This window comes from Hemibagrus wyckioides, linkage group LG04 (assembly GCF_019097595.1).
Source record: "Hemibagrus wyckioides isolate EC202008001 linkage group LG04, SWU_Hwy_1.0, whole genome shotgun sequence".
Lineage (NCBI taxonomy): Eukaryota > Metazoa > Chordata > Actinopteri > Siluriformes > Bagridae > Hemibagrus > Hemibagrus wyckioides.
Genome location: NC_080713.1, coordinates 24,418,699 through 24,430,881, shown reverse-complemented (window position 1 = coordinate 24,430,881; position 12,183 = coordinate 24,418,699). Strand labels below are relative to the sequence as shown.

General features: G+C 36.0%; 2 protein-coding genes across 2 annotated transcripts in view; one reads left to right on the top strand and one right to left on the bottom strand.

Moving 5' to 3' along the window:
* The first annotated feature begins 5,443 nt into the window (after nucleotides 1–5,443).
* Nucleotides 5,444–7,685, top strand: LOC131351711 (ATP-sensitive inward rectifier potassium channel 1-like). The gene is made up of 2 exons (XM_058387211.1): nucleotides 5,444–5,651; nucleotides 6,161–7,685. The coding sequence occupies exon 2, from the start codon at nucleotides 6,187–6,189 to the stop codon at nucleotides 7,312–7,314; it is 1,128 nt and encodes a 375-aa protein (XP_058243194.1). The 5' UTR covers nucleotides 5,444–5,651; nucleotides 6,161–6,186; the 3' UTR covers nucleotides 7,315–7,685.
* Nucleotides 7,686–9,511: 1,826 nt separating this feature from the next.
* The window catches only part of LOC131352171 (ATP-sensitive inward rectifier potassium channel 1-like), a 3,257-nt gene continuing 585 nt past the window's right edge, over nucleotides 9,512–12,183 (bottom strand). The window contains exon 2 of the mRNA XM_058388106.1: nucleotides 9,512–11,429. Within this exon, the coding sequence (XP_058244089.1) occupies nucleotides 10,290–11,420 (1,131 nt within the window). The 5' untranslated portion in view covers nucleotides 11,421–11,429 and the 3' untranslated portion in view covers nucleotides 9,512–10,289. The remainder of the gene's footprint in view (nucleotides 11,430–12,183) is intronic.

The window sequence follows — 12,183 nt, the reverse complement described above, 5'->3', positions numbered from 1 at the left end:
AGAGAGAGAGATTGAATCAGCAGAAATTTTGCGATACACATACCTCTTTAACAAATTCTTGGATGTCTGCAGAGAAAATGATTTAACAGGTCAGTTCCTCACTCTACACACCTATTCACTGTAATTCCTGTAGAAATCTGAACTCCAAATGAGGCCACTAGCTTATTCCTGTGCTGCTGCCTGCTTTAAGGGATATCAGGTTCAGAGACACAGACTGACCAATCATATCTGTCATTTAAATGAATTCACTTTCTTAATCAGATGTATTGTATTAATAGTAAGATCAGAAAAAGAGCAGAACTATTTGGTTCTGGTTTTAAATCAAGATATTGAAATTCATTTAATTTATAATTAATCACAAAGACAAATGTATTTTATTTCTGACTGAAGGAATAAATTCCAACTCTGTACTATTAAAACACAACCTTTTGCCTTATCTAGTAGAGAGTGTTGAACTTGCTATGGATGGACAGCAGTACTGAATCCACCAGTTTCTCATTTTATGTGTGGCTACTATTTTCTCTCTCTTTTCTCTCTCTCTCTCTCTCTCTCTCTCTCTCTGCATAGAGGGAAACATAACTGGGCCTTTAAGGAGGTATGACCATGAAAAAGTCGACCCCTCTCCCAAGATGCCACTTACATTAAGGTCTTACCTGTGATTCATGACCATTTCTCAGAAAGGTCTACTAGACCAGACTAACATTAACCCTGAACACAGTAAATATTTTGGTATCATAACAGAACATAATAATGGTTCATTAATACATTAACTAACAAACATGTATTAACGTGTACTTAAGATGGTTGGCTCTTCATAAGTTCATGATTAATACATGCCTTAACTCATCATTTGTTCGTGGTTAAGTAATTCAGGTATTAGTGATGATTTTTCAGGTACTGTTATTGTAAAGTGAGAAGATCACTGACAATAATGTGGTCGAAAAAAATTAGCCCAAAAATTATATTTCTTTAAGTTACATTTATCACTTAACTTACTGCCAGGATAATACTACATTTGTCTGATTAACTGTTTTGTGTTATGGTGTTGTTACATTTATGCTTATTAAGATAGACTGCATAATGATGAATTAATGATGCTCCTTGTTAAGGGTCGCCCCAGCGGATGGGACCATATGGTCCGCATGTTTTGATTTGGCACAGGCTTTATGGCAGATGGCCTTCCTGACGCACCCCTCCCATTTTATCCAGGTTTGGTACCGGATCCTGCCACTGGATCACCAAGAGGTTCAATTTGCATAAATATAATATGTGTTAATTTGCATACTTCAGAGTCCCTGTAATCATTTGGAGCAAAGATGATTACAAGGCTTGATATGTCAAATGCCATTATGTCATGGTAGGACCAAAGAAGCACACAACTACACTACTCATCAGCCCCAGCATTCCACATGACCAGGTCACATGTCTCAATGATTACTCACGTCTGTTCTATGTTATTCCTAATAAGCACCACTATTTACATTTGGTGTGTTTCATTATCAGACTTTTGTTGTTGTGTGTTGTTGGGTGGACCATAATATCCCTCATAGTTTATATGTTCTTTGCTTTCTTACCACAGTGCATGTTTATGGTTCTTGTTTTCTTTGGTTGTTTTGTCTTGGTTAGTTGTGTTACGTTTCACGTCCCAATCATGATACGAGTGACTTTTATCTCAGATGGTGACACTGCTAGCACTTTACTTCTGGTTGAGAGAAACATATTTCAGTTCAGGAAAACATGTATTTTCAGAACTTCATATAAAGTATAATATATCAAAAAATAGCATGTGGGGTTTTTGCAGGTCGCCACACGTGTTATCCCAGCATGTTATCTTGTTTGTTTGTGTTCCATTTTCATGGGATTTGTCAAAGCTGCTAGTTTTCCCCTTTACTGAGCCAGCTCTGTGGCTAACCACCAAGCCTGTGTTTATTTTTTACCACAAGTTTGTTGCCAATAAAAGAACAAGAACATTTTCTTTTTACCAATTCTTCTTGCTTCTTGTCTCTTCGTTACAGATACCACAGTATTACACACCATTATTTCTTCTTTCTGCATTAATGTCAAGCTACCAGAGCTCTCTGCAAAATGAACATCTAGTTCATAGTATAAGCTATGAAAAACACATCAAGATCTCTCTCTCTCTCTCTCTTCTCTTTCTCTCTGTGCCTTTGTATGTAACACAGATGTACTAGGCTCCCACGAGTTTCGAAATTCAGTGCTCTGTTACATTTATTCTAATTAACAGCTTCTGCATTGGCCCATGCCTGCTGCCCGTTCTTTTAATCATACACAGTCAAGCTAGTTTCTCCTCTTTCATGGGCCTGCTATGTGGATTCTTCTGTTTGCTTTAATTTCTTCCACTGCAACACATGAAGGATCCAACCATTTTTTTCTTCCTAGCAGCTACTACAGCTATTTATCCTTCTAGTGCCCAAGATCAGAAATTGTTTCACATTTCTACGCAGATATTCGGTGATCAACTTTTGTTATTGCTGCATGATGCTACCAAACTGTTTTTGGTAAACAATAAACACTGCTTCTAAATTACAAGTGTGAAATGTTCCTCAACTGGGGGTTCAGTTTGGCGATAACCTAGGGTTAACCACCGCCTCTGTTTTGTTCATTAGTCATAAACTTTTACATAAAATTTATATAAACCTCATAAACTTTCTTTATTATTTAAAAATCCTGCTTTATGACAATGTCCATTGTTAAAAGCCATAAACTTATAAAATTGAATTCATTTGAACTGAATGAATAGACAGCAGTATTTTGAAAACCTGGTGCATTTTGGTAACCTCACTAATGATAGATAGATAGATAGATAGATAGATAGATAGATAGATAGATAGATAGATAGATAGATAGATAGATAGATAGATAGATAGATAGATAGATAGATAGATAGATAGATAGATAGATAGATAGATAGAACTTTGTCATTGCAAAGTACAGGTACATAGCAACGCAATGCTGTTTAGCATCTACCAGAAGTGCAAATTGTGCAAATGAACAAGTGCAGATAAATATGTAAATACTGTATGTACATCAATAAATAAGGCTATGTCAGAATGTGCATAAAGAAGTAAGTTGTATTTACAGCAGATAAAGTGTCAGGTGTAATTATAAATTGTGCAGAAATGCATTAAGTACAACAGTAACAGATATAATATACAGTGTATATACAGATAGTATATAGTATATATAAATATAGTATATATAAATATATATAAATAGATAGACAGATAGATAAACTAGATGTAATCTATGAAGGGGACAATATGTACATTATAATTATATTACACAGAGAAAATTTTATATTAATAGCAGAATGGTTGAACAGTTTATGCCTCGGATGGGAAGGAGTCCTTGATGATTTTGTGTGCTCTGAGTAGACATCTCGTGTGGTGAAAAGACTCGATGGGTGCCGATGATGCATTGGGCGGTTTTCACAACCCTTTGCAGTGATTTCTTTTCACACACTGTGGAGCTGCCATACCACACTGTGATGGAGCTCGTCAAGATGCTCTCAATAATGCAGCGGTAAAAGTTGGTCAGGATCTTAGGGGATAGGTGAACTTTTTTTTAGTCGTCTCAGGAAGTAAAGACGCTGTTGCGCCTTCCGAACCAGAGTCGAGGTGTTCAGATGCTAAGACAGATACTCAGAGATGTGGACACCCAGGAACTTAAAGCTCTACTTCAGATCCGTTGATATAGATAGAGGAGTGTCTGCTGCTGTTTGATTTCCGGAAGTCCACAATGAATCTTTGGTTTTTGTGGCGTTGAGGGTGAGGTTGTTCATGGAACACCATGCTTAATGGCCTTAAGCTGCAGTTAGGGCAGGGCGCAGTAAATGCCTGGCAGAGATATTTAGGTCCCAAACAAATTAGGCATTGATGTCCATCGTCTGATTCCATCTAAGTTTGGCAGAACAAACAAATTTCCATTTTGCCCTGAAATACATAAATCGAGAATGTACCTGTTCTACCTCATGTATACAACAGTAAAGGGTACACTTTTAATTATGACAGAAAAAAATTCCTGTGTTTTTGGATTATCTATACTATTTTAAATTCATGTTTAATGGCAGGAAGACAAGTACAACCCAAAGAGTGTTTCTATTAATCATTTTCATGTGAATTTTTGAAAAACAATAAGTTGATTGAGTCAAATGAGCACCAGGTAAACAAACACAGACAAATTCAATGATTCACAGTGAGGGTAGAGAGGGGTTTTGCTACGTCATACTGAATTTGAAAGTCAACAATCACTTCTTAGTAAAAGAAAAAACAATCCTCAATATTTAGGCATAAATAGGAACCCTTGTTCTCTGATGAGAATTGCCTGGTTCTCTGAAAATGTTGTGTCATATACTGCAGTTTTAATTTTTGCTGTGTAAATCCATAACCAACAACATCCTTTACTTGTACTGGAAAAACAAATAACTTATTCACTTCTTTGCAGAGAAACACGGCTCTCTGGGAACTTTGTATATTTTGTTAAGAAATCCACCTACTTTTTCTACTGAAAAAAACAACTAATTGTGTGAACAGAGAATCAGTCTATTCTCTAAGAGTTTTGTGTATTATGCTGCCATAAATCCATCCTCCCTATAGTGGAAAAAACTTTTCTGTACAGAGAAACGTTATACACAGTCATTGTCCCTTTTATCAGGTGCACCTCACAAACAAATACACTTTGTGTCTATGTAATTAAGAATTATACCCCAGTGGTTACTATGGACGATTTCTCAGCCCTGCCTCCCCTGTCCGTAAGTGAAAAGGGAACATTATATGTGCATTGCTGAGTAGATTTTATTTGAGAGGTGGAACATTCTCAGCATATCAAAGACCCTGACATTAGCGCAGTATAATGTGTGTGATACAAGTGTATCAGATTTACCATCAGTAATTGTCTATCTACAAAGGGCAGTCATCTGGTAAGGTCGGTGTACCTGAAAAGTGACCACGGGAAAAAGTGTACTGATGTGAAGTGACCAAGACAGCCAGGATATATCTAGGTGTACCTGTTTGAACTTGCGATTAGAGCTGAACAATATTCAATAAGAGTGTAATCATGTTGCGTTCTAAAATTATTTACAGCTTGTTTTTGTGTCTCAGGAATTCATGCTTGTTACAGCTACAACCTAATTACAAAGCAGACCGACTGATTTAGACTGATTTAGACTTTTCACACTCTTACATGAATGAGAGAAATGGCTAAATGTTTTTGAAGTGAATTCTCAGAAAATGCTGGTGCATCCTGACCAACAAAACACACAGCAATAATAAGTGTTGCTTACTCTATACTAAACTATGTCCTAAAGCATGTTGTGTAAATCCTCCTTGCTTTCCTGTACCTGGAAAAAAAAACCAAACAAACTGATTCTGTGTACAGATAAATATTATATGCACCAAGTCCAGCCTTAACAGTAGGAGGGGACAATAGGAAAACCGAGTCGAGTCGAGGAATATGAAGTCAGAGACGGTTTTGTGTGAAGTTGTCTGTGAATTAGGTAAAAAAAAAAAAAAAAACGTGCAGAAAGGCAAACAGAATTGTAATTTTATGATGATCCTTATAAAGCCTTCTTAAACAAACACATTTTTGTGTTTTTGAAGAGTTTGAAGACAGAAGAGATTTCAATCCAGCAGGTAAGTTCGGATCTATATAGAAATAGAAACTGCAGGCATTGTATATCTCACTTTAATGGCTTTCTAAAATCGTAAAGCTGCTCCATGGTCTTGCTAGGTTGATTCCAGAGCTCATTGCTTATGTGGTGTGTTTGGTGTTGTTTCACATTGTAAATGCAATGCCATTATTTAATGTATGAGATTTGTAAATGCACAAAATATAAATCCTTACATTTCACGTTTAATTTAAATTCGGCCGTTTATATATACATATATACATATATACATTTATATATACTGTATTTCAATGTTAAAAAAACATTCACTTCATTTTAGTTTCGTGTCCTCTGTATAAGACATTGTTGAGTGTATGCTATACATTTAGTGTATGTGGAACTGCTGAAGCTTCTCAAAAGACAAAACAACACTTTGTTGACAGCACTGTAATTATTTTTACAATAAAATGATTTGAATGACTTTATAAATGATACATGTAATGATCTGTGCATGCTTCTGTGCTTTATTCCCAGACTGAATATATTCATCTATTTTGAAAATGACACGTTCCTTGGCACAGTTGGTCAGAGACTACTTGGTGGAGCGTCGGATACACCGAAACCGCCTAGTGACCAAAGATGGTCATTGCAATATAGAGTATGGTCACGTGAGGTACAGCAATCGCTTTGCTTACCTGCTAGACTTATGGACCACCATCTTGGAGCTTCGCTGGAGCTTTGTCATGTTCTTATTTACAGCTTCTTTTCTTTTCAGCTGGTTCTTTTTTTCAGTTGCCTGGTATTGGATTGCCTACAGTAACGGAGATTTGTGGTGGCAATACCCTCCGGCTGACCATAATCCCTGTGTAATTAATGTCTATGGTTTGACTACTGCCTTCCTTTATTCCCTTACAACCCAGATGACTATCGGCTACAGTATCCGAGTCATCACCCCATTGTGCCCAGATGCCATCATCCTTCTCGTTATCCAGACTATAACTGGTACAATCATTCAGAGCTTCTGGTGCGGAATCGTTATATGCAAATTTTCCTTGCCTAAGAAGAGAGCAAAAACAATCAATTTTAGTGAGACCGCTGTGATCTCCCCCAAAGACGGCGCCCTCTGTTTGCAGGTTAGAGTGGCTAACCTTCGCAAAACTTTGATGGTTGGAAGTAACGTTTATGGAAAATTGCTTAGAACAACTATCACCCCCGAAGGTGAGACTATCATTATGGACCAGATCAAGATCGATTTTCTAGTCGACGCCGGGAAGGACAACTTGTTCTTCGCATGCCCACTGACCCTATATCATGTGATTGACAAGACAAGCCCATTCTTTGAGATGGCAGTGGACACTCTTCAACAACAAGAATTTGAGCTTGTAGTATTTCTGGATGCCACAGATGAGTCCACCAACTTTTTTTGCCAGGTCAGAACGTCATACATTCCTCGAGAGATCATGTGGGGTTATGATTTTTTCCCCATCATAACTCGGAGCAAGGACGGAACATACTGTGTGGACTTTTCTGAGTTTGCTAGAGTTGTACCTGTACTAACCCCACATTGTGCCTATTGCTTTAACAATGAGACAGCCCATAATTATGACTCCAGATACAGCACTGATGATAAAGGACTGAGTTGTAGAAAATCATCTGTAAATTTACGACGTTCTCACGTAAACTTTTAACTTGTAATCTCTTGAAGTGAATTGAGCTGGGTCATGTGAAATGTTTGAGCCAATTTACTTGTTCCAAAATAATTCCAGTTTAGAAACATGAAGCTATCAACCAACTGCACAGTTCATATTACTAGATGTTACTGATCATAACAGATACATGAATGTTTTCTTATCTTTAAATAATAATCTGTGGCTAGATAGAACGGCATCAACAGGATTTTATTATTTCTGGGGTTACAGAAATCAAGGAATCTCGGCAATATTCAGACGAGCATGCAGTTATTCAAAATTACCGAAAATTTGGGTGTGATGTCATCACAGTCAAAAACCAAAGCCCTGTTCAATTTACGTATATTACATGAGTACAGCTATTAAAGAAAGTAATTACATACTGTATGTGTCTTTACTATATTTACTGTCTTTACCAAAAAACTGATAGGGTGTAGCTTTCTTTCTGTAAAATAGTGAAAAATTATAATTATCATCTATATATCACTTACACTACTAGGAGGTGATAGTTGATAAGTGAGAAGGGAAAGTTCAGTGACATTTAATTCAATCTGTTAATATTTGAAATATGTAATTAAAAAAATAGTACATCCTAATATTGTACAATCTAATATTCATTTCTGCATTTCGCTTGCTTGTGCTAATGTCATGATTCTGAACAGACAAATATAAAAACAAGCTTAATAACTCTTCTAGGTCTACATGCATAATATTTTTCACAAAATCATTAATGTCCAAGCAAAATAACCCAAAAATATCATCTAGTAAAATGATTTTCTAAACCAAATATTTACTCTTATTAAGTGAAATGTGGAATTTCTGTTATTTTATATTGCTGTACATGGGAATTTCTATCATTTCTTGGTGAAATACCTAAAGGTTAGGACATTTCTTATGAAAGCTATTATTTTTTATCATATTGTTAAATACAGTGATCATGATATGTCAATAAAGATTTTTTATTCCAACCAAATTTCTGGGTGACGTTTTGTCATTTATTTTGATTATAGAGATATTGATAGATTATAAGTTAAAACCTTTGTGCTATGCTGCTGTCTATACCAGAAGCAGGTCAAGCTAATATTCAGAAATACAAGATAGGGCCAGATAACTTTATTAATATTAACTAGGGGGATTACCATGTAACACCATGCCATTATATTCTATGTATAAAAATAAATATACTGTATATTATTTTTGAAATAGTTTTCAAACTTATTTAAAATACAATATTTTAAATAGAGTAATAATCTATGAAACAATTTAGTATGTAGGAGAAAAACATAGGTTTTGGCAAATGTTCATAGACTGAATAAAAGAAAACAGAGAATTCTAAAATGTTCTTTCCATTTAACTAAACAACTACATGGTCTTGCAGACATCAGGCTGGCGTCAGAGCACAGGGGCAGCTTTGATATAATGCACCTAAAGCAGAGAGGGATAATGGCCTTGCTCAACTACCCAACAGTGGCAGCTTGGCAGTGCTGGGGCTTGAACCCTGACCTTCTGATCAATAACCCAGACCAATTTGCATGCATTTTGGCTCCATGCTCTCCACCAGTTTTTCACATTGCTGTTGGGTAACTGTATACCACTCTTTTTGCAAAAAAGCAAACACCTCAGCTTTGCTTGATGGTTTGTGAATATCCATCTTCCTCTTGATGACATTCCAGAGGTTTTCAATAGGGTTCAAATCTGGAGATTGGGCAGTGGTCTCTTATTTTTTTTCCAGATCTGTATATGTGTGTGGGTTGTGTATGTACATATATAACAAATAACTCAGACTGTAGCTGTGAAAACAAAACTTTATTGTGAATAAAAACTGACACATTCTCAGCATTACAGTATTAGACATATAGTGTTTAGAAGACAGTGCCAAACATTTATACATTTTAAACACTGGGTTAGTCTTTTTTGTACAATAAAGCTGCCACAATGTTTGGAAAAGGGGTAAATGCACTGCAATGGACTGGTGTCCCACCCAGCACTGCAACTTCCACAACCCTGACCAAGCTTAACTGGATAATTCTTTATTCAATCAAATGTTTTGTCTAATTTTTGGCAAAAGATGTATAACAGAAGATTCTATCAGTAGTATATATATATCTATATCTATCTATATATACATATACATATATATATATATATATATATATATATATATATATATATATATATATATATATATATTTGCCTTTCACATTATCAATATCACATTAAACTTATTGCTTTTAATAATATTCTTTGCAGGTTATTGCAAGCTATTGATAGTAAATACCTTAGACACATTAGATATTTAGTCTAGCTATTTAACATAACCAGCTATCTAATGTCTGATAAGGTGGAGGATGTTGATTCTGTCTTTAATTCAGACCACAGGGTTTTAATTATATTTAACTCCAGATATAAAGATCACAACTTAAGTTTCTGCAATAATTTCTGGGTTTATTTGGGATCTATACACATCCCAGCCCTGTCTTCCTGGCAGAGACAACTGGGTTTCTCTTTTGTTTTGCGTATAATGATGTAACACGAAGGTACTTAAATCATTGTTAATGCATCAAGTCAAGAAGCATGACTTCTTCTGGCTGAAATTGAGAAATATCTGTGGAAATTGCTCATGTATTTTCTATTTACTTTATTGTGCAAAAGAAAGCGAAACATCTTACAGTGTAAACAGTGATCCAACAACTGTGCATATACTTATAAATCTAATATACTTTAAAAAAAAAAAAAAACACCAACAGGCGTTGTTGATAGAAGATTTTGCAGATTTGTGTTTCCGCATTAATGAGACACATTTTGTTCAAATATAATCCACACTTTTTGCCTACATTTTTCACTTCATAGTTAAAACTTTTTTCATAGCTAAACATCTGAACTTGTGAACAGTAGTGGTGATTGTCTTTTGTTTATATCACTTTTTTAGCTGATTACTACAGAATGTCTCTCACATTAGGGTCAAATATAAACATTTATGTGTTCACAGAACTTAACTGATTGTCTTGACTGTCAATTTCTATCACCTCAAAGCCTGCATTATCAGTGCCATTGTTGGAGAAGTGATGACGGCCATTCAAATCGTGATAGCAGTTTGCACAGTGAGCAGTTGGTACAGGTTCCACTTTGTCAAAGTTGGAGAAGTCTATGTGATATTTGCCCTCTTTGCTGCGTGAGACAATGGGGAGAAACTTGTAGCCCCATATGATCTCCTGAGGCAGGTATGATGTCCTGACTTGGCAGGAAGAGCTGGTGGATTCAGCTGTGCCATCTAAAAACACCACCAACTCAAAGTCCTGCTGTTGTAGAGTGTCCACAGCCATTTGGAAGAATGGACTCGTCTTGTCAATCACATGATATAAGGTTAAGGGACAGACAAAGAACAAGTTGTCTTTCCCCGCATCCACCATGAAGTCGATATTGACCTGCTCCATAATGAAGGTCTTTCCTTCAGGTGTGACTCTGGTCCTGATCAGCTTGCCGTAGATCTGACTGCCGAGCAGCAAGCTTTTGCGTATGTTGGCCACACGTATCTGTAAACTGAGTGTGTCCTGTTTAAAGCAGATGACAGCCTTCTCGCTGAAACTGACGGCTTTGGCGACTTTCTTGGGCAAGGAAATTTTAGCTATCAGCACACCACACCAGAAGCATGCGATGACAATACCAACAAGAATCTGAGCCATGAAGACTGTGATCGCACTCGGGCAAAGTGGGGTAATAACTCTATAGCCAAAGCCGATCGTCAGCTGTGTTTCCACTGAAAACAGGTATGCGGTGGTTAAGTCATAGAGATTAAGTACACATGCAGTGTGATTAGCTGATGGGTTTTGCCACCACAAGTCTCCATTACTGTAGCCAACCCAGTACCAGAGAAGGGTGAAGATAAACCAGCTGAAAATGAAGGAGGCCACATAGAAGAAGGTGAGGGAATACCAGCGAATCTGAACACAGGTGGACCAGATATCGTGCATGTAGGCGAAGCAGGTGCTGTACTTCATTTTGCCATATTCAATATTACAGTGTCCGTCCCTGGTTATCAAACGGACTCGATTAATTCCTTGCTGTCTTGAGCAGCAGCTCAGGAGCTGACTTAATGACCAGGGCATTTTTAAAGTCTGTAAAGAGAACACAACAGAAACCAGATTCCATTTAGTCTTCAAAGATTTCTTGAGCAAAAACAGAGCCAAAAACAAACACTATAAAATAATTCACTTACTTTTAGTACATTAAACCCATGAAATATTTTTTTTTTTTTAAAAAAAAGAAAAAACAATGTTTTATTTGAAAATAAATTTTACTATTTAGGAAATTCACTACTTCTTTAATATAAGGTTCAGAAATAAGCAAATATTAATACTTTCTTTCATCCTAAATGCATCAAAAAGTGATATCATATAACATCATACATAATAATAGCCATAGATGAACAAATGAATGATAAAGGTAAGAATTAATTATTAACATCTTGGTCATTATTTCTGTTAATTCTGTTGATAAAGTTCAATTGCATCATTATGAAGATACATTTCATACACAAAGTTCATAAGAGACAAAGTATTTAAATAACTAGAGACAATTTGCATTTAAAAAGCCAGCACCATTATCAGGTTGCTTTGAGATCACATTGATCCCAGGTGCAAGATTTTACAATATGGATATTTCATTTTATCTATAAAATACTATTTCATAGAGTTTAGCTTAGAAACTCATTTGATAGACAATAATTGTTTTTAAAGAGACTCATCTAAATGTAAAAGATCTTTATTCATACCACAGCTCGTGATATTAATTAACGGATTGCGTTACCAAGCTGTTATAATCCATCAAGTCATTCATGGACCTTAAAGTAAAGTGTTACAGGAGAGTCAT

Excerpts from the sequence above, each read along its gene's own strand:
- LOC131351711 (XM_058387211.1), top strand. The coding sequence starts at position 6,187 with ATGACACGTTCCTTGGCACAGTTGGTCAGAGACTACTTGGTGGAGCGT.